This window comes from Haemorhous mexicanus, chromosome 2 (genome assembly GCF_027477595.1).
Source record: "Haemorhous mexicanus isolate bHaeMex1 chromosome 2, bHaeMex1.pri, whole genome shotgun sequence".
In the NCBI taxonomy this organism is placed as follows: Eukaryota; Metazoa; Chordata; class Aves; order Passeriformes; family Fringillidae; genus Haemorhous; species Haemorhous mexicanus.
In genome coordinates, this window is record NC_082342.1 from 82864092 (window position 1) to 82887254 (window position 23163).

Genomic DNA, 23163 nt, shown 5'->3' on the forward strand with positions numbered 1-23163 from the left:
TTTATAGAAAGAATTATAATGCAACCTATTCACTGTTTTCTTTATAAAACAAAAATAGGTAGCTCAAAAAAAAAGCATCACAGCAAACTCTTTCTTAAAACCTCAAAGCATGAAAGCAAAAGCACACAAGCAGTCACTCTTGAAGTGCTAATTTTACTTCAGAGCTTTCAAAAAAAATAGTATTTTCAAACGTAAATATTCTGAAAATATTCAGAACCCAAAACTGAATCCTCTATTTTGAGTGCAAAAAATTTAGCAAAAAAGTTAGGACACACAGCAGTAAAATTAGAAAGCACACATGCAAGGGAGAGCAGGAATTAACTGAGATAGCATCATATACTTCTTACCCAAGCAGGAAGGGAGAAGAGCCATAGACTTTGTTAAATTTGCAGCAATCAAATGAAGAAAACAGAAAAGTGATCTGTGTTAGCAATCAGTACAGGCTAACTTCCTACTGTGTACCACCACCAGAGCTGATGAAAAATGAAAACCAGTGCTTGAACTGCAGAATTCCCTGTTCCCTCTCGTTCTCTGTCATTTGTGCATTCTAACAGTACGTGCACTGACTGTGATCTACTTCAGTGTAGTGACAGTGTGAAAGACACGACAGTTACATTTACTGGGAAAATTCACAACACCTGATGCTTTCCACAGCTCAACATTTTCAACATCCACATGCAGCACACAGACCAGGTGATCAGTAAACAAAAAAGAAGTGGAGTAGTGTCCTCTACAAGCTCATCAAACAAAGCAATTGGAAAAATTTTTACAAGAAGCCTGAGAGTTATAGCTTCCTGTACATCCAGAGTTTGATGTACATTTGAACACAAAGATTACAATCAAAACCTTACGAAAGCCAGATTTATTTTTGAGATTTTTACGTTAGGTGAACCCTTCCCCACCCCCACCCCGAAAAATCTCCAAGGAGATAGTCAAGTCTGTAGAAGAAGATTCACATCATCTAAATTAAAACCAAAAAAAGCTAACATTATAGTTAGAATGTATTACCATCCAAAGTCAGCAACAAATTTCTCACTGAGTTAAAGAGGACCAGTATTTTAACCATATCAGTTTAATTATAACACTATTACCATGTCAACAACTATGTTAGGCCTAAAGAAGTTGCTATCTTCTACTCCATTAAAAACCACTTTGTATTAAAAAAAACTAATGCAAAGATAGTAAAATAAATTAATACAAGTTTCTGACTCCCACGGATTTTCTTCAGACTCCAAATTTAAAAACAGCAGTCTTGGAATGTTCACTACTTACCTTCAAGTAAAACCACTAAATATATGAAATTTCTAAAGCATTTAAATTTACGTGGTTTTATGGCCAACTGAATAAACAAAACATCATAAAATTTCTTTCCCAAAGACATTATTTCAATAAAAAAAAGATGTGAAAGATAGCATTTAAGGGGGGGCCTTCTCAAGTCATCATTAAAAAACAGCTCACAGAACATTCTTAAACAAATACCAGACTTCCAGGCAGGATACAGATTTGTTATTATGGTAACCAGTTACTTACTTCAAAATCTTATGCATCATCTCACAATAACTCTTCTACTTGTGCAATTTGTTTGTTACAGAGGTTCAAGGCATATCTTACACAGTGCAATTATTAACAAACAAGACAGTGAAATTTAAATTCCACACAGTACCTGGCTATGTATCGTTTCCCCATGTACTGGAACTGATGTAAGCACACTCTGCAGAGAACACAAGTCAGAGAAGCCACACTTAAAAAAACCTTTTCTAGATTTATGTACACTGGAATTATTCAAGAATTATTGTTAACTTTAAACTCTTGCATCATAAAAGTTCTTTATTTCTCCCAGCCTTAAAATTCCCTTCCAGACCCCAAGCCAAGAAAAAGTAAATGTGTCAGTTATTTACAAATGGACAACAAGACAGGGCAACTAACATGGAAGAGGGAAGCAAAGAGATAACCAGACATTGCCTACTTACACAAATTTTGTAAATTGTGTGTAAGTGTTCAAAATAAGGGCAAAACATTTTGCTTCCCCCCACCCTAGCCTAAATTCACTTGGTTACAAATTGGCTTTTTTTGTTTTGTTGGGTTTTATTTAAGGTCTTCAGATTCCAGGATAATAGTTTCTGAAAGAACTATTTTCAAAAGGGAATATGCTTTTATAATAAGATGATGACAAAGCCAAGTTAACAACAAAAAATTTTCATTAAAAAAGTAATCTATATTACTGGTAAGTGCACAACACTAATGACTAACTAGAAGTCATATTTTCAAATCAAGAGAAGTGGTGTGAGTGGAGCTGTAATACTGATTTTATTTTACTCTTTTCACACTGTAAACATTTATTCCAATAATATGGAAAACAACACAACATCCCTTGTTGCTCCAATAAGATGTTCTAAAAGTTCTTCTTTCAAGTGTAAATCCAAAATGAAAGCCAGTTTTCAGGCTCTGTCTTCCATGACAGCTGAGAATAAGAGAATAGACTGCCTAAATGACTTTTCAACTCAGCTTCATTTTTTCCTGAGACCTTGAGTAGCTCAGCTGTCTCCAACCTGCCTGGGCAGAATGGTGTTTGCCTTCCCCAACCTTGTCATTCTGAGCACAAAATAACCTCAACTCCCCCTTCTGAGATCTTCTTGTCTTTCAGACTAGTGGACTCATAGTGGAATAGTGGACTCATCCTGCACCTATTCCCTTAGGGAATAGCAGAGGACACATGAGGAATGCTAGGAGCACGGCTCTGAAGTTAGGCAATTCAATCAGTTTTGCTATGCAACCAGGTATTTAACAGCTGGTATTACAAGACACAGTTTAATGCAGAGGGGTATCAAGACATCTGGTTCCTCCTCCATGAGCACTGCAATACTCTGAGCACTGCTTCTTGTTCAAGAACCTCCTGACATCCTTTCTGTAGAGCCTGATTCCAGAGACTATCATGGACTTGGACAGATATACAATTGAGGACATCAAGTTCATGACTTCTGAACAGACCAGAACAATATTATTAAAAAAAAAAAAAAAAGGCAAAAAAAGCATTTACACATGCTTATATCCACACTCATGTTGTTCACAGAACAGCAAAACATACGGCTGCACGACAAGCACAACAAAAACTTACTCTGTAATGGTGAAAAAGTCCATGAGTTCGGATTTTGTAGCCTTGTTCCAATAGGTAAACAACGCATCTAGGAAAATGAAGAACAATTTAAAAGATAACAGTTACTATTTGAAGTTTTCCTTAAAGTTGATTATACACAAATGCACATATCAATCCTTCAAATGAGTTTCTGCAATATGATATTAATTAATAACCCATAATATTCCCATCCACTTTCATATTTTACACAGTAATATTTGTGTAGTCTCTAGTGCCAACAGCCCTGTAACAATGTAAGACTTCAAAATATTTCAGACTGTTAGTTCTATAACCTGCTTCTCTACAGAAAGGTCCCAACATTTTTTTTTATTAAAATTATTTATTTTTTTCTTTGATCAGAGACAGGATGATTCCAAGATGTATAATCCTAACAAACAAGTAAGATGTGCCATTCATGCCCTATTTCTATACCTCTGTAACCTTCTCCAGGATAACATGACTCTTTCAAAAAATGGATCATCTCACAAACATCCCAGGAGAATGAAGAAGCACTAACATCCCCATATTCCAGAAATGGAAATAGATACAACAATCAAATCATTTGGTTCCTTGTAATGCAGCAAGTTCTGCAGAACAGAGCCCAAGACACTTTTACAGAACAATGAATCATTCTTCACCTCTGTTTTCCAAGCCAAACGGTACCATCACACACAGATGTTCACTTCCTTAAAAAGTCCTTTAGTTGACCTCACACTTTGAATAAATAATGAGTACTTAATGCTTACAAGGTTTCAATCAGAGTTTAATTTGAGGGATCACACATATTTGTAAAATGTAGTACACCATAGTACCTACACCTACATTTTGCTAATTTTGAGAAGTTATTGAAATAATAGGCATAAATCCAGGAAATTATTTTGAATTTATAAAAAGCAGGAGGAATTACCTACCATCTGACATGCTTCTTAAAATATGAAGGAAACACATGAGCAGACTTTTGATCTCTGCCTGGTCAAGTTTGTCATATCGAACAACAGAACTTCCCAAAGTGCTGCTCTGCTGGTTCTGAAAAGCAAACAGATGTATTTTGGCTGAAGAGTTCTTAAACTGATAACAAACTAAATTGTTTTCAATTGCTTTAATAATTCCTGCAGCAGAAAAAGGATCTCAGAATGGAGACAAAAATGTTTCATATAGAGACAGGTCACTAAAACACACGTTACACACACCAAGTATACCAAATTAAGCCTCTTTGCTTTGCTTGTTCTTAATTCCTTCTAGGTATATTTTTTTCCTTTAGGAGCAAAAGGAAAAGTCACCTAGGAGTGATTATTGTAGAAGTTAATTATACCTAGGTACTCACATTGTAGAAATCAAGCCTGGCCCTTCTGCTTAGATGGAGTACTTGAAAACCAAATACTACTGTTAGGTGATACACACATGCTCCCTTGCTTTTCAAGAGACTTTCTGCTGAACTGTAAACAGGACCACCTCTACAAAATTCATTCAATTTAAAGATCTCAAGCAAAATTCAAATACCCTCAAGAAAAACATATATGAAGGCCAATAATATGCATTCTGGAAGACTGACTACTACTAAGTAACTTGCTCTTGCCCTCCCCTCCTCCCCCAACATACAAACAAACAAACCCTCCCCCCTGTTTCATTTTTTAATGTAAATCTTACACGTGGGGGAAGTTTATCCCACAATGCCATCGTCTGTGCAAAAAGAAAAAAGCTCTATAATTGATCTTGCAAAATGTATACCAGCAAACAAAATGGAAAAATAAAAATTGTAAAAATATATAAATTGTACTTTGAGCAGAGACTTGTTAAAGAATAATTTCCACACAGCCTAGTGTTACAAAATCCTCAGTCTGAAGCTTTTATAGATATACTGCATAAACTTTTGTTTGAAGTATAAATTGTGCCCTTTATAGTGCCTAATTCTCACATCCAATATGCCACTTATGCAAATGGAAAATGAACCAGACATTTAATAAGTTTTCTGTAAAGTCAGCAGTCTGGTATAATTGATCTGTACAACTCTTACTATAAAAAATTTACAAATACAAAGGTAGACTCAAGGGAGAAAAGCACTTGGTTTCACAAACAAAGCAAGAAGTGACATTAGAACAACCTTTTCTGGCATACTCCTAACTGAAAGCAGGAGACACACTAACCATGAAGGAACATTTCACAGCAACCATTGACTGCTGAGCCCATTTTATGCATTCTGTTGCATAAAAGAATTCCTGTCCTAAACCAGTCTGTGAATCTGATACCAGTAAATGTGTGAATCACATACTAGTCATTAAATGGATGCACAGTGAAACTATGATGAATGCTAACCACAAGTTACTGTAATTTAGGAGCAGGTGGACACCTCTGTAAGCCCAATTATTGCAGATTCTAAAGACCTCAAAAACAGTTTATCTTTGAAATCTCTCTGGTGAACAAGGAGGTGCTACTCTACAGCTTTTTGGATGCCATAGCAGGCAATCAATGGGTGACAGAGCACAAACAGAATTGTGTTTCCAACACTTTAAGAAACTGCCCAGAGCACTAGATAATATACCCACTAAGCCTGTTGAAGATACACATAGACAAAATAGGACTATAGCTACTTCATTTAGAATCATGTCAATAACCTAAATATATAAAGTATACACATATTGAAATAGAAACTGATATACTTCCAGTCTATTCTGATTCCACAAGCATAATGCTACAGATCATTCTGAAAGAAAATTAGAACAAAAACATGGCTCTTCACTATAATCATATCAAGCAATGAGCAAAAACTTGGAGATAACATGCACTGAACAACTGATCTACTAGAAAGAAATTTCGGAAAACAACACATAAGAAACCAGGATTAAGTATTGTTTGGGGGAAATATCAACAGCATGCAAAACATAAATCCTCTGTTACCTAAGTTGGCAGACCAGAGCAGAATTTTCAAAGGATGTTGACTCCTTTGAAAACCCTTTTCCTTGGTGAAAACACTACACATTAGTAATTAACAACACGACAGCTAAGTAATAGATGACAGCATTGCCATTTAGCAACAGTGTACACCAAGATATTTCTTTATTACCTTGGTCATAACCAAAGAACTTTCAGTTGTATCAAAGACTCCAAGACTCAAATTCTGCAGTTTTTCAAACTGACTGGATTTTTTACACTTGAAGTGGATCATGTGCATGTACCCCAGGTTTGACATTTGAAGATATTTTACACGGTCAAATTGCATATATTGGGTTTGAGATTCAACTGTTGCAAAGAAGCGGCAAAACTACTGACCACACACTTCACTCAGAAGCTTAACTATACCAAGCACAAAAACCAGATACTTCTTGTAACTGAAGAGAGAAAGTAGTATGCAAAATTTTCTCTGGCAAAGCTGGAATTGTCAGAAGTGAAAAATCCATAGTAACACGGTTTTTCTTTGGAGGGTGACAATTTTCCTCTTCTTCTCCGCTTGGGCGCAAAGCATGAGCAGAGTGCCTTCTGAGAAGCTTCTCTCTCTGCCCCACGAAGGCATGTCAGAGTCAAGGGGAAAAAGTCAACATGTTGTGACTTGCACAACCAGAGCTAAGAAAATGAAATGTGATCAGTATTGGCACAAACTCTAGAAAGACAGGACTGAATACCTCATAGCTACTGCAGCCAGAGCTCCTAATTTGTAACAGCTTTAAAGAAATGGTTTAGAAAAGTCAAACTAAGACAAAGAAATCACCCAGGGAAAGCACAAAAACTGGTTTTTTCAACGTTTTAAAAATGCCAAGTATATTGAGCATAGAAAGGGATGGAGTGATGGTCTCCATAAAATCAGAGAAGCTGTTCTAACTGGAATTCAATCCTCTCAAGCAACAATCAATACACTTGTGCCTTTCACTCGCAAAGGAAACTACAAATGCTTGCTTTTGCCTCTACATTGAAAATCTGTTTGCATTTTTTGTGAAACAACTTGCTAAATGCAATGCAAAAGGAGTTCACAAGATAATTATTTTGCAAAAAATTTATATAAAATACTTCTTTGAAGTTATTCTAGAAAGCCCACTCAACATCAGAGAATCAGAGAAGCTAACTTCTATGAGACTTAGGATGAAATTTCAGAAATACACTTTTAGGATTTATCTTGGTCTGTTTTTTGTTACCTTGTCAAGAGAATTGCTCTTGTCACTGTGTCTTTCTGGAAGACTGTTTCCTGAGTCTGTGCTTATAAGAGAACCTCTTGAGTCAGCATTCCTCACACTATTAATATTTGGCGTTGATGTGGTGTATGGGGAAGCTAAAAAAAAAAAAAATAAAACCACAACCTCAAACAACATAAAAATCTCAAACAATACATACAACAAGTCACTTCATAGCTCAGTCAGACTTTTAAAATCACCATATATTTTTTAAGAAGGCAAATAATTCCGTTTACTTATTTTTAATGAAGACAAACTTGTTCAAGAATTTCAGCAAATTATATATGTAAACATGTCTAAACACAGACTTACATACAACTAAGAGACAAGCATAAAAAACATATGTAGCAACACATACACACTTCCATGAAGAAGCATGTCTATTTAATAAAAAAATCCCCAAACTTTTCCCATTTTTTATATCTCACCTTTGACAGGAAAAAAAAGCAGCCCTGCTCCAGAAAATAGCTTTAGTTTCATATTAAAGAGCAAACCTCAAAAGATCCCAAAAGACAGATTTCATGTACAGAGGAAAAAAATAAAACAGTTCTTCTTTAATAATTTTATTTTACTTTTTTTAAGTGCTTACCAATGCCAGAGATAACACCAAACAGATCTTTAGGAAGGTTATTATCCAGTGTGTTTCCTGATTTTTGTGGTGTTACTAACTGACTTGCAGTCGGCAAAATCGGCACATCATCCTTTGCGCTCTATTTGGAAAAGAGAGGAAAATGTGATTATTTTCCTGTATTAAGGACTTAGTGAATATGACATGTCTTCTAGAGAAATATTTATTATTTCTTCCTTAAAATTTAACTTCTGTTAAATATGCTCAAAAGAATGGAGAAGTTCACATACTTGCGTAAGCTTGGAATACCTTAGAACTTTAGATACCTCAGGAAACATTGAAGAAATGAGTAGTCTATTGAATTTTAAACACTATTAAACAGATATTTCAAAAAGACTCACATTATTTTAATTCAAACACCCATATATTTATCTTGTTGGAAGAGTTTGTGAGGTTTTTTTCCTTAATACTAAATGGAACACCTCAAGATAAAGACAGAAGTAAAATACATGAATAATTAAATCTTAGATTGTGTGTTCAACCATATCAATATATACCCTTCACAAATTACATTTTAATTAATTCTCCTCTAGCCCTCTTGCAGTATAGGTCTTTCAAAATCACACTCCTTTAGGGTTAAGTTCTTTTCTAATTTCTAGAAAATTACCAATTTTCCTGTGTCTATTTGTTTCAGTGCTGGACTGCACTGAAAAATTGCAGAATTCTGAAGCTTATGAAGCTTTTTTTTTTGCCAGGAGTATGCAGTGTTTCATATCCAGGTTACCAATAAATTATGATAAAAACAATCCAGAATACCAAACAGCAATTGTCACTCACATTGCTGGAAGGGTTAACAGGAAACGGAGACACATCTTTCACATTGATCCGCTGAACATTTTCTATGAGCAGACCAAAGAGTGGCAAATACATAGTGGCTATTCTTGCTTGATGGCCCTAAATAGAGTTCAACAGTTCATTAAAAAACTACAGTTTAAATTTTAAATCACCACTAGTTTTAATCTATTCACTCCTAAATTGCAAAAAAAAAAAAAAAAAAAAAAAAAAAAAAAAAAAAAAAAAGGCACTTAATAAATATTTGCCAAGCCAGAGCTCACATTCATAAATTCATAAATGGTGAAAGCAGTGATCATCACTGTGTTTCATTCTAATTTACAAAAGATCAGCAAATCATGTTAGCTCGATGAGTTAATGATACCTTTCTACCTTTCACTAAAATTTTTTTGGCTTCTCCGCAGCACTGCTGATATTAAAAAGAGTCAGAAAATTAAAAATCACTCAAAATTTACCACCATGACTTGTAGTTTTCTTATACCCATTTCATAAATAATAGATGATGGAAGGACAGCTTCAAAATTTTAAGAGCTAATATTTTATTAAATTAACATCTTGAACACTTTTGTAAAAATCTGATTACTTGAAGCACAGCAGTTAGAGTAGACTGTGCTAAAATGCAAATCCACACGTTACTATATTAAAAGATGTTTTGTCATTTCATTTGGTAAAAAGATGGAATTTGCAGATTGGTCTCAATACAGTTTTCATCACAGTCTGGGCAGAAACAATTTTGCTGAAAATTAACAAGGGTTTCTTCTCTTAAAGAAAAAACTTTCTGTAGGTGTGCAAACCTAACCTTTATTATTTCATACTATTAACATAGCAATAGACTTACCCTGGTAGCATATCTATCATCAAAAGAATGCTTTATCATCAAATTTTTAAGCACACTGATGGCAATCTGCCTCACATCTCTGAATTCTTGTAAGGCATTGCCCACCTCCCTTAGAAGCAGTCCAACCAAGAAATGATTTTTACAGAATTCATCAGTTAATGAATAGTCCAGCTGAAGGTCTGAAAGTAAAATACAAATTTCACATAAGGAATGGTTTTATTTAAATCAATTTGTCAATCAGCTTAAGGCTGAAGTAAAACCCAGCACATTAGACACAACAAAGTCAAACTGCTCCCTCTTAAAAGTACCTTTTGTGTAATAAAAGAATCCAGTCTATTTATGTACTGAGTATATGACATCTCTAGAGAAACTTCAGCTTGAAGGGCTCATTTAGAACATATATATATTTACAATGTCAGCTGAGGAGGTGGAGAAGAGTTTCTCATGTTCACTGTCATTGCTCAATACAGAAATCAAAAATGAGATGCTGATCTCAAAGCACTTTCATTTTCCAAAGGACTCTCTCAGTAAGGCAATCCCTTAAGTCAGAAAGAAGCATATCTGAGACAGCACAGACATTCTACAGGTGTTCTTGTAACACACTTAAGAGCCAGCCACATCACCTGAGATATTTTTTGCTCAACACAGCAAAACAGAGCCAGAAACACTTCTCATAAAGGTCATCTTTCCTGGCTGAACTCCTAGCTCCCAGGGAGCATTTTACATTCTTCTTTTCTGTGCAATCAGAAACACTGTCTTCTCTGGTTTTGCTATTTTCTAAGGTTCCCTAAGCCAGAAGCTCATAGTCTCTCCTTTCTATTAAAATATTTATGCAGTATTATTACCCAAGACACTCCCGAAGGCTGAAAAAGCCAAAGACAGAAAGGAGTTCTAAGCAGCTCTTCAGCTTGTGGTCTCAAATCTTGCTTTATATAGCTCAGCCTTGAGGAAAGTGTTAATTAGTGATATTCAACTCTACTAACTAGCAGAGTCTGCTGAATAAATATTTCAGAAAAGTATAGCCTATTCTACAAAAATGTGTTAGGCAGGTTTCCTCATTCCTTGTAAAAGCACCTTCCTTGCCTCTATCACTGATTTCTGCTGTAGTTCAGTGCCTGGAAGAAATTATTGTGTCTTCACAGCCACAGAAGCAATAACAAACATATGACTTGTTTTGGCACAAGACTGGATGTACCAGGAACCCAGTTGGGCTACACAGAACTTTCATGACTGAGCTCCTGAGCTCCTACACACACCAAAAAAAAAAAAAACCAAGTCCAAACCCACAAAGTGGAAGCGAAAATGAGCTACAAAAGAGGAATACAGAAGTATTCAGGGAGAGTGCCAGGAAAGCCAAAGCTCAGCTACAGCTGAAACTGGTAATGGACATCAATAAAAGCAAGAAAAGCTTTTACCACTACATTAGCATTAAACCCCTGAATAAGGAAAACGTGAGATATTTGCTAAATGGGGATTGTGATTTAGAGACAGTGGGCTTGGGTAAGGCTGAAGCACTCCATAGCTTTGTTACTTTCTCCTTCTCTGACCTGAGTCCCAGGCCTTAACAGTGCAGAGACTATCTTCAAGAAAGACAATTAGGATCAGTGGATAAGGATCAGGTCAGGGATTTCCTGAGAGACCTCCAGTCTCTCCATGGAAATCCATGTCATCAGATGAGATGCTGACAGAGTTAACTGATATTATTGGAAGATTGCTCATTATCACCTTTGTTAAGCCATGATGAAGTCATTTTTCAGCAAGTGAAGGAGAAAAGTGTGACTGGGAATGACCAAAATAAATTATTTACCCAGGGTAAATCACATTTTAAGACTGGTCTGTTTACAGGGGAGAAAAGCAGATGTTGACATGGTCATTGTAACCAAGGTGGGACATTTCAGTCTAGGTAAAGAGACACCCAAATGTGAAAAATAACTATGTGGATCACTGGGCTCAAAGTTTTAGGTTAATGGTTTGTACCCTACTTGGAGACAGCTGCAAGAGGAGTTTCCCAAGGACTATCCTACTTAATACTATTTCATCAACAACCTGAAAGGGGACATGGAACACACCCTCATGAGGCTGCTGGATAGGTACAGTCCATTTGCTCAAAGGGCAGAGCTGACTTTCAGAAGAATCTAGATTCTACAGAAATGGCAATCAAATTCCATAAGGAATAATGCAAAATTCTGCAACTGGGATGGACAAACTTCCTGCAATGACACCAGAAAGGAAGGCCTGACATGACCAAAGCAGAAAACTGGGCTACAGACCTACTCAAGTCCCTTCAAACCTGAATGAATATATGAAAATAGGTTTACCATGTCTCTCTTTGGAAAGATTACTCTGCTACCTAAGCACTTCCTTTAACTTTCAATGACAGGATTGAAACTTTAGACTTTATTTAACAATTTCAAGCTTTCCATCATCTCTCAGACCTGAAGTTACACAGTATACACATGTAATAATAAAAAGTTGACATACAAGAAAAGTAGCATACACTACTTTGGAAGAATTTACCTTGGTATCTCTGAACTCTGCCTTTTCCAAATGGCATTGGTAGATTCAGTGGTATATAGTGCTCATGATTACAGACTACACGAAGAAATTCAAATTTGAATTCAAAAAGAGCCTGCAAAAAGAAAGTATAAGTCAAACAACTGATGCAGTGATTTGAACTACATATTAAAAACAAATTTCTAACACAAAAGAGTGATTCATTTCAGTCTTGCACTATGTTGGATATAGACCTGTCAAAGTTCCACACATCAGCACAAAATTAATCCAGAATAACTCATACTTAACAACTTAACATACTTAACAACTCATACTTAACAACTTAAACTTATTTTCATTTACTATTCCCATTGTCCAAAGTTTACAACCCTGTTATGTATTGATGTAAGAAAGGTTTGGGCACACAGCAGAATCTCTTTGGGCACCTGATACATGCTTTCCCCACTCCAGTAAGCGCAGCCTACAATATTCAGTATCAACTCTTCCAACTTCAGACTTCTTCCACTCATGCTTAAAATTTCTGCTTAGTGTGGCACCCCCACACACCACTACTTCTGTGATTCACACACTCTAGAGTGGCAAAAATTGCACCCGAAGATGGGAATCAAAATAGGAAAAAGTGGTTTGATGGAAAAAAAATGCTCTAGGCACAGAGCAGGGACTTCTAATGTAACTGGGAAAAGACTTAATGCAGGACTTTACCCCCATGCATCAAGAAGAGACAACACTTAAAAATAGCTTGTTTAAAAACTGAGTACCTTTGGATCTCCTGGGGCAAAGCAGCTGATGTAGTTATTGATCTGCTTGAAAACAAAGCCTCTATCCATAAAAGTGAAACACCTCTGGGGAGAACAAGTAAAAACCAAAATAGAATTGATTTACTACTGTCTCTGCATTCAGCAATTATATTTCTGTATTTAATATGTTTATTTTTGAAACACATTATTGACATTTCAGTTTGAATATAAAAACAATAAAACAAGCAAACTAAATATATGTATACATATATACAATATATATATCATATATGAATACCAAATTTTCCCTTAAGAGTGCTGATCATAAATCACATATAAAAAGCAGCTTGAAAAGACTCTTGACAGAAATGAAAATGTCATGCCACTAGAAGTTGTATCTACCATTTCAGTTCCCATCCTTTTTTACTCCCTTGTAGATATTATTGGCTGAAAAATGAAAGACAGTGAAATAAAATGCATTCAAACAAAGCACTGCTGAAAAGTATGGCAGGATTTGGAGATTTGAAGGCCACCCAGATGACATTAAAAAAAAAAAAAGAAAAATCAAAATATATTTTGAATAAAATACAAATTCATTTCTTAAAACTACCAAATTTCTGAATGGAAGTCATCTTGTTTACAGAAGATGCAAATCATACTTCAAAGCATTTTAACATGGACATAAAACCATATTTAAAAGGCTTTATGCATGTTCAGCTTTACATGAGTTGGCTTTAAGATTCCACAACATCCATATAGAAGTAATATTATTGAAAAAATAACCACAGAGTCCAAATCTCTTTGTGTACCTACTTTTATAAAGGCAGCCAGGCTATGGTTTGCATTTTTTGAGGCCTCTGGATTGTCTCTGTACTTCTGAGTGATGTGTGGCATTAGCATATTAACAACTGTTTCCACTGCATGATGAAAGGAGGCAGAAAATCTCTGGTTTCTCAACAGCTAGAAATTAATTCAGATACAGTATTAAACATGGTTTATAACAATAGAATATATCAGAAAATTTACTTTAGATAAGATATAGATAACCTATACAGGGAGAGAGGAAACAGTTTTCCAACTTTCTCATTTTCTAGAGTGAAGGTTCATTTGCTTAAAAGAAAATATTATAACATGCATTAGCATCTCTTACTGAAATTCAAGCAAGGCAGTCTTTGACATAAACCACATGTATAAAAGCTTCTAAGTATAATGCATTAATATTTTTATATACTGCAATAAACAACACAAGCTTAAGAATAAGAGGGAATCTTCATTTCACCCATCTTCCTCTCCAAAGCAGACACCAGCTGGCTCACATATACTAATTACATTATCAGACAGTCTTTTCTGTCTTGGAAAAAAAAAAAAAAAAAAAAACCTTTCTTCTGTTCTGCAATTATCTTGGTAATAACTGCTTTCACCATTGAGGAAATTTTCATCCATACTTCTTTATTTCTCTAACTCCTCAGCAACTGCAAAATCTCAGCTCTTCAGGCATCAGAACCTTACTCTCTGTGCTTTTAAGTTTCCACAATCAGAACTCCTCTCTCTTACTTTTTGGTAGTTTGCCAATTAGCTTAAAAGATTTTCTCTTCATTCATAATTTCTTTCTTTCCACTCACCACCTATATTATCTTCATCAATGAATTTGTACACTCTGACAAATATTGCTCTTCAGCTTTTTGGCACTGCAGAGTCTCTTTTACTTCTCTACATCTTACTCCCTCTACTAAAGATTCTCTCTTTTGTGTGAAGAGACTAAATGACATCTGGTGTGAGGCTGATGACATTGTTTCATTTTGTAGGGCCATTATCTCTTTTCTTTTTGAAAACTGAAATCAAAACACCCATGTCCAAGTACTTTTATTTAAATAGTTTTTTGAGCTACATTAAGTGTAGCTAATTCCTAACATTCCTAAACAGAACAAGCCATTGTCAAGGCCCCACATAAATCAATAATTACATAATTTGCTTCCTTTGTGTTTGAATTGTGGTCCAAAACCTCCAGTTTTAGTTAAAAAAAAAATTTAAAATGCACATTAAGGCTGAAAAAGATCCCTTTATAAATATAAACAGTACTCATGCAAGAAGTAACAAATAAGAACTAAAGATTCTGTTGGTGACTATGCCAGTGTCCTACAACATCCTTGTAGCTCAGTCTTTTTTGGACAGTAATGAAACATAATCCTTGCTATGGAAATAATTTTGCTGCACATAGAAATGCATCTTTTTATCAGATATCATAAGCAGGAAACATCTGAGGGTATGTTGCATTTATTACATTATCTAGTCAGGCAGAAAACATCTAGCTAAATAATTTATATTTAAGGGGCTTGTAAATTGAGAAGCAATGTTCAGGGGTGAGAATACTTGCAAACTGCAGGAAGTTCTTCTCCTCTCTCTTTCACATTACAGAGGAGGTGACAAGGAGGTTCATTGAACTGGGACTCAAACTCTAGTGATGATTCCACAGAGTATTAAGTGTAGAACTATAAAGCTTTTTTCCTGATCATTGTACAATTATTTTTTCCCTCAGGTACTTCAGACTTCCAGTTATATTCTAAATACAGTGAAAACAGTGATAACAATATCATAAGAACCTGATATGTTACTCAGATGAGACTGTGTTGTATACTTGAAACTTGTTTCAATCCAGAAGTAAACATACTAAAAAGTTGTCACCAATGCCAAAAACAGTGCTCATAGGGTACGCTTGTAAAAAAATGCATTTCTGAAGTTTTAGCATTCTCCTTCCAGAGCAGGAAATAACACAAAATTAAATATTAACACTTCTTACTATATACAGAAAACTGTAAATTTCATAACTCACTGTTCTCAGGGTCATTTACAATCACAGCTACAGTACTGCTCAGGAAAAAGCCCACATTTTTTAGATACTGCTTACATCAAAGTGTTATCTACTGCTCCCAACTTCTTTGTACCACAAGAATTACAAATTCCTAATAGAAAGTCTGATGATTTACACAAACTGCTCTACTCTATGGATTTTAAGGGTTTCTATTATTTTATATTAATGTTGAATCCAGCCCTGTAGTTTTTTCTACCAAATATTTAATCTGATTTCTCCTGCTGCCTCTTTCTCTCCCTTTCTTTCCAATATGCAATAAGAAACATGTGACTGGAGAAAGAAGAGACCATACAGATCTTCCTTAGAATATTTTTTTGCAAAAGTCGACATACCTTCACTTTAGAGTTTTCTATCAAGTGTTGAGCCATTGACTTTATCAGAACTTCAAAGAAAAACCATGAATACTGCAGAGGAAAGAAAAATTCAGTAAAACTGCCACATGTGTTCAACAGCTATTTCAGAACACTTAGTTCCTGTTCTTCAGTTATGACTACTAAGAACATACAGCAAAAAGTACAGTTCAACACATACCTTAAGCAATTTGTTGCTGGTAAGAAAGTCAGCAGATGGCTTTAAAATTGTTGTCATTGACTTTGTCAACTCTTCATGTACTGTCTTATACTCAGAAGCAACATAGGGCTCTGCTTTATATGCATACTTGGGGAGGAAAACCAGAATTAAATACAAAATTATGGCATAATACAACAGAATTGAAATTAAATAGATGCAACCGAATTTAAATATATTCTTTATTAGGGAAATAAAAAAGGAAATATTCAATTTACTTTTACCTACCTTCACATAAGACCTCAGGTAGCTATCCAAACCTTCTTCATGACACTGAGCAACAATATGGATAATAACCCTAAACAGAAGTCAGAAAACAAGTAAACCTATAAAGAAAGCTGTGATTGCAACAGCAAAATTGCTACTCCGTTACGGATTCACATGCTAACCCAGTCATCATGTAGACTCTATGAACCACTTAAAATTCTTTACCTGGTCACGTTGACTGCAACTTCCTCTTGAGTGGCTCTGGTGAGAACTCTGAACAACTGGTTGAGAACAGTTGGCAGGAAAGCTATCATCACATGGCCTTCCATGGCATGAAGGCTCTAAAAGAGAGTGGTAATACTGTCACTCCTGTGAATCAACAGCATTTAAATCACAAATTCTGAAACCAAAAAATTTATTGCAAGTCTTTTTCCAAAAATACAAGCTGCTTGCACCACTTGGTGCTTGTTACCAAAAATATGGTGCAGAAAGCAATTGAGGATATTTTCCAATATAAATATTTAGCAAATGTTTTCTACAGGAAAGTAAATTAGGGATACAAATTAGGTGCTATTAACAGCATTTTAGAAGTACTTATTTGTACTTTTCCATCGAAATGCACTCCAGGTAATGATTCAGTGAAAAGTCTGTCCATGAGCCCAACAGCATGCTGAGACTGATATTGGTATATTTTGGTATTTAATCCATCAATGCAGACATCTAGCAAACAGAAGCTCCACAAAAACATGCAGATTTCTTACTTGAGCTAAGTGCAATACTAATTGTACTAGTTACTGCTAAACAGTAAACTAGCAACTATGTTAAAACTGAGGATGAACTAAAATCCCTAACTACTTAATGGGAATTGGAAACAGTGAATTATTAATGACAATTTCTTCTTGATGTGCCTTTGCATTCCATTACATGCAAAACATCCTACAGACATAACCATCCTAACAGAAAAGGCAGTGTATGAAGTTCATCCTACAAATTATTATGCCACAAAATTCCCTGGAATTCAGGAGAATTTGACAAAAAGAATGCATTTGCTGAACATGCATGCAGATAACAAATGTCAAACATTTCCATTTAGTGCTGGGTGTCAGGCAGCTGTCTTGTCTCTGACTGTTTGCCTGCACATCCACACTGTTCAAGAGATAAAACAGTCTTTCATCCTATGTGATCTGTGTCAGAAAAAATTGAAGTGGAAAACCATTACTGATCTAATCCCAAAAGACAACTGAAGACACAACAATTATGTCCTTCTAAGCAAAATTTTAGAAAAATCAAGAGTTGTGATTCCTTACAATTTCCATACACAGTTCAGTTTGATTATTTTGACAAACTAAGCCATTAGTGTTTTGAAATTACCATTCATAAAGCCAACCAATACTGTCTCATTACTTCTTTGTGGTTTCCTCTTACATTGCAATTGTAAATTTATTTAGGGCAGAAAGTATCTTTGTGGCCTTTTTCTACAGCATATTCCATTAATACGGGTTACAGTCACAGTACTAATCCTCACACTGAAAAACGAGACCTGTAAAATGTCTGAAGCTCCAAGGCTTTGCAAAAGCATAAATGAATTACATAATTTGTTATTCACTGCCATTTTATACCTTAAGATATTTCACAAGATCAGTTCCTAGTGCTCGAGCTCCGGACTCTGTTTTCTGACAGTACTGAAAAAAATTATGCAAGTGCTGGTCCTGTCAAAGACAAAAAGAAAAACAAATTAAACAACATCTCACATTACAATCTATAATCCACTAAAAATATTTACATGCATAAATACATATCTTTGTCCATAGATTCAATTTTCAAAAATAATAGCTGAAGTCCACTATTCTGAAGACTTAATAAGTCTTATTTTTTTAAATGAAATTTCAAGAGTTTTTTGAATACCCATTATACAAAATGCCACCTATATTTGCTTTCTACTGACAGAAAACAGCATACTTAATTATCCCAACCAATTATAATATGTTTTCCATGAAAAGGTCTAACAGGACTCATTGCTCTGCAGACATGCCAGGAAACAGCTTTTACACAACTATGGCCTCTCATCTAACTGGAAAATTCTAACTGAAATGATGACAGGAGACAAAAGGCTCAGGTTTTGAACAGCTTCCATTAAGATCTGTTTTTTACATCTGATGTAAAAGAAAGAGACCATGACAAAAGCCTAAGAGAAAAAAGTGGTGAGCATACTGAGTTTAAGAATCTTCCCATATATTGTATATACATGCTATGTACATACTATAACCATACATCATTCCTAAACATTATATAATTAAATTTGCTTTATAACTCACCTGTGTATACACAGTTGACACCAGATGAGTGGATATTTTTAGCAGTTGTTTGCCTCCATCTACCCACTTAATTTCAGGACCAGAATGCTGCACACACACGAGGGGGAAAAGTAAAATTATGCAGTAGTATATTAAAATAAAACAATTAACAGTACCATTAATAACACTTGTTTCAAAAATAAAAAAAAACAGGTTGAAGAAATGCAGTGTGCAATGAATAAAGTCATAAATAAAGCAAAATTATGCAGGCAATATTTCCAAAAGCATTTATGAAGCTTAAAATGTACTTTACAAGTCCCACAGTATTTTTATTTTCTTTGGTGGTTAACAAAATTGATTCTCTGCAAGTCACAGATTTTGTGTTTCCCCTACAACTCTGCAAATAAACTTCTGACTAGAAAGAAATATTTACTAGTTTTCTCAGAAAAATAACACAAGGATTTCCACAGATACTCACAAGGTTTAAATCTTAACACATGTCACTGATAGGTAGCAGCCCTTCCTTTCTTCTCATCCCATTTGCAAAGAACTGAGAATGAGAATGCTGACCCTGCTATCCAGCTAGGGAGAGATTTTATTGCTAAATCTACCACCAGTCATATTGGTCTAACATTCTACCTATGGGCATGAGCAGAGACAAACAGCAGAGGCATAAAGAATACACCTACAATGTGAGAAGATGGAAGATGTGAGGGAGACAATGGTTGGAAAGCTTACAACAGAGTTTAAAAAAGAGCAGGTGGTAGAACAGGAGGAGAGCAGCACCTCTTGCTGTCGATTTTAGGTCTCTTCCTCCAAAATTAGTCAATTTTGTCTCTGCATTCAAACTTTGTCAAATTCCCTACCACGTTTTCATTTTGTATGCTCCTTGGTATGATTTTTATGACCACAATTATGCAAGCTTTCTGCTTTGAAAAATACAACCATAAATTTTACTTGTGAAGTAGAGAGATCACAAAAATCAAGATGTGAGAATAAGACTTGTTCAGGAATAAAGGACTTACTGAAAGGAGACAGCATGAAATGCTAAAAAAAATTTAGTAAAGGACTTCAGATTATTTGTTATTTTCAGATCATTATACCTTCATAAACTCAAAATAATTTTAAATGTTTAAAAACTACTGTAACTTCTAGTTAATTATTACTACAGAAAATAAAACGTAAGCATATCTTAATTGTATCAGCTAAATAACCACAGAAATAAGTATGTAACAACTTTCTGACTTTTACAAGAATCTGTCCTAATACAATTTTTTTTGTCTCCCATGCCTCTTTGGGTTTGTTTCCTATAAGTCAGACATCTGACTTTTGCTAAGCATTCCATTTAAGCTATTAAAAAAAATAAATTCTATTGGAAAATTACTTAAATCTTATCAGCAGACTGGGGAATTACAACCAAACCTTCTCTGCACTATGGTTGGGTTATTTTTTAAGATTAGAGCCATCTTCTGCAACATACCTTTCCAATACCCACTTCTTGATAACTAAGGTAGCCCGAGGGAAGGTTTGCTGATACTGGGATTTGTTGCTCATTGGTGACCACTCTTCCATCTTTTATCAAAGGAAGCCAAGAATACCCAACTACAAAATATAAAAGGCAAGTAAATTTAAATATTATGAAACTTCACATACACCCTTACAACAAAAGTCTTACCAACACGTAATTCGTAAAACAGAAAATGTTACTGTAAAGGCCAAATGATTTGAACTCAAACAAGTACAAAACATTGAAAGCACAAAGCAACTGTCACTGATTTTGAAAAACACTGTACACTCAATGGACACTCTCAACCAAAATTTGAAACATTTAAATGAGAAGAAATATTTTTACTAAAACTTTCAGTCAGTCATATGTAATTAGAAAGCATTACAGAGACCACAAAAATTATCTGGCTTACCAGATAAGCATACTTCAAAAAAGTTCCCCAGTAAATACTGAAAGTAAGGCATTTGTGTACAAACCTTGTGTTTCAACAACATCCTTCTTCTTTGTACTCCCTTTGCTTGAATTATCACAGCTGACATGGTAGAATGTGAACAACAAATGGTGCTTCTCATGTAACTGAGTGGGGAGCTCTATTTTGATCTGAAAGGCAAAGAAATCTCTGTAGAAGTTTTCAGCTAGAGCACTGACATGTGTCACTGGTTCTATGTTTAAAAAGCAATTCCAGGCTGTATGTTTTTTGAAGGTAGACCACAAATCAAACACACAAAACTTAAAAAAAGTCCTTAGAAAGTAGACCTGATTTAACTGGAACTTTGTAATCCTCTAATATTTTCTTGTATTTTGAAACTTAAATAGTGGCTGACCTGGTTGTTTCCTCAGCAAGGCAGCTTACCTCATCATAAAATTCTGGATTTTGATGGTGATGCAGAACAGCAGCAAATGCACTTCTAGTAAAAACTGGTCCACCCGGCCTACCATAGATACACTAAGAATACAGAAAAGGAAAAAAAGAACAAAAAGACCCTGTGATCCTTTTTTACTCTCAGCTTAGGATGTCTCACCCAGAATCTGAAATATTTTAACTTGTGTTTAACTTGGTTTCTTTACATGAAGCTTAAGTCTGCCAGCTGTGCAGTAGAGCTGACAGTGTCATCTCACTTCAGGATGTCTCTCCATTTCTCTACTTCTGGTCTTCCAGGCACCTTTTATACACTGTGATAGCTCATAAATGGAGTTTGGCTCTGCAGTTAAAATATATCTTTAATGTTTTAACTTACTGGGGAGCAGGTATAAGCTACCCTTGTTTGCAACAAGTTTATTCCTGGAATTTTAGTAAAAAAAATATTAAAGACATGAAATGCCCTGAGGACTCTTTAGAAACTCTTTTATCAGAAACAAGCAATCCAGAAGTTACTCTCAAGCCACTATCCCAAACTAGATCAATTAATCCAGAACCACTTTTGCTTAGCTAACTGCTCACTATTTACTTCTATCAGCCACAAAAATGAAAAGACTGACCTTCAAAGGCAAAGAATCCTCTTCATCAGAATCCTTGAACTCAACACACACTGCAATATTTCTAGCCTAAAGCAGTAGTTAAAAACATAAACCCAAGCAATTAATCATAGGGATCACCATAGAAATAAGTATGTAATCTTAACTAAACCTGAGAAAGGAGGTGGAAAAGTTTTCCTCTACTCACCTTTGCAAAAGACTTTTGACTGTCATATTTTAAGTGCTTTGGATAAACATAAAGATGATTGTTGTAGATGGTAAAAGGCTGAGTGCATTTTGGTATACAGGGAACAAACTCCTCTATTTCAAATGCTGGGAGTGTCTTGGTACTGTTTTCAAACTGTTTCATGGGAATGTATGATGAGTTAACATAATCTGAAAATACATTGGAAAAAAACAAATAAAGAACTGAAGAGGAAAAAGCCTGAATGTCAATTTAACAGTGTTTGTTAATACTTACTTGGAAAATCTGGTGACACATTGTCAATTGTAACATCCAGATTTCCTAAAATAACAGGAAGTTTGGCCATCTTTTCAGGTCTGTAGGAAGGGAAAAAAAAAACAACCTCTCAAAGTCAGGCTAAATGCAAATCAGATGCCAGTAAAAAAAGATAATAGGAAACAGAGGCAAAAGTAATATCCTGAAATAGGAATATGAGAGGAAAAGTGGTTTGAGGGTGCATGACTGATCTGGTCTTGCTTTTTGCCTAGATATACAGTTTTCTTTTCCTTTAAATTCTCAGGAAAAGAAAAAAAAAGACCTGACAAACAAGTGTGTCAAAGGTCACAGAAAAGCACGACTTTTTCTTTCTTTAAATTTAAATGAAACGCTTTTTCAAAATCAAGTTTTGCCGTGTAGTAACTGATGGTAACTATCAGTTGCAGCCAAGAGGGAATCTGTAAGTTTTAAATCTCAGTGGTCAGTGATAAGGATTCATGGCAGTAAAATAAACCTGGGGGAAGAGAAATCAGCAAGTTTCATCTCCTCCTTTTTCCAGACTAACAATTCCCCTTGCAAAACTCAAGTATAGATGTTATGGTGTAGCTACTTCAGAAACATGAAGTACAAGTATTTTCCATGCCAAAACCATACAGAACCCTTTATTAGTAAAGACAGTCAGCAGCATGATTTTTTAAAATTATTGCACAGCAAGGGGATGCCAAGTTTTCCCAAAAAGCAATCCCATGCTGTGAAGCAAACTTCTGGTTGGGGTTGGGATTCTAATTCCAATAGATTCTAATTCAAATAGATGTCTAATGCCTTAGACATTAGAACTCCTTTCTTCCTTTATTTCCTGTGAAATACTGTAAATGGTTCCACAAACATGATGCTGAAATAACCAAAAGCACTCCCTTAACTCACAAAGTAGTGTGGCAGGCTAATTGACTGTTTGTTTCAATTCCAGTGATAGCATTCATGGCAAGGAGTATCAGTATACAG

General features: G+C 35.1%; 1 protein-coding gene across 5 annotated transcripts in view; it reads right to left on the bottom strand.

Moving 5' to 3' along the window:
- The window catches only part of DOCK9 (dedicator of cytokinesis 9), a 112970-nt gene that overhangs the window by 22924 nt on the left and 66883 nt on the right, over nucleotides 1-23163 (bottom strand). For all 5 annotated transcript variants that reach the window (XM_059839263.1, XM_059839261.1, XM_059839264.1 and 2 more), the window contains exons 16-37: nucleotides 22183-22262; nucleotides 21910-22097; nucleotides 21726-21791; nucleotides 21100-21192; nucleotides 20723-20846; nucleotides 20220-20341; nucleotides 18761-18847; nucleotides 18065-18154; nucleotides 16671-16786; nucleotides 16467-16536; nucleotides 16203-16328; nucleotides 16004-16075; nucleotides 13616-13762; nucleotides 12824-12907; nucleotides 12069-12180; nucleotides 9552-9730; nucleotides 8699-8815; nucleotides 7883-8003; nucleotides 7258-7391; nucleotides 4045-4159; nucleotides 3116-3182; nucleotides 1664-1711 (exon numbers count right to left, since the gene is read on the bottom strand). In XM_059839263.1, the coding sequence (XP_059695246.1) occupies nucleotides 1664-1711; nucleotides 3116-3182; nucleotides 4045-4159; nucleotides 7258-7391; nucleotides 7883-8003; nucleotides 8699-8815; nucleotides 9552-9730; nucleotides 12069-12180; nucleotides 12824-12907; nucleotides 13616-13762; nucleotides 16004-16075; nucleotides 16203-16328; nucleotides 16467-16536; nucleotides 16671-16786; nucleotides 18065-18154; nucleotides 18761-18847; nucleotides 20220-20341; nucleotides 20723-20846; nucleotides 21100-21192; nucleotides 21726-21791; nucleotides 21910-22097; nucleotides 22183-22262 (2358 nt within the window). The remainder of the gene's footprint in view (nucleotides 1-1663; nucleotides 1712-3115; nucleotides 3183-4044; nucleotides 4160-7257; nucleotides 7392-7882; nucleotides 8004-8698; nucleotides 8816-9551; nucleotides 9731-12068; nucleotides 12181-12823; nucleotides 12908-13615; nucleotides 13763-16003; nucleotides 16076-16202; nucleotides 16329-16466; nucleotides 16537-16670; nucleotides 16787-18064; nucleotides 18155-18760; nucleotides 18848-20219; nucleotides 20342-20722; nucleotides 20847-21099; nucleotides 21193-21725; nucleotides 21792-21909; nucleotides 22098-22182; nucleotides 22263-23163) is intronic.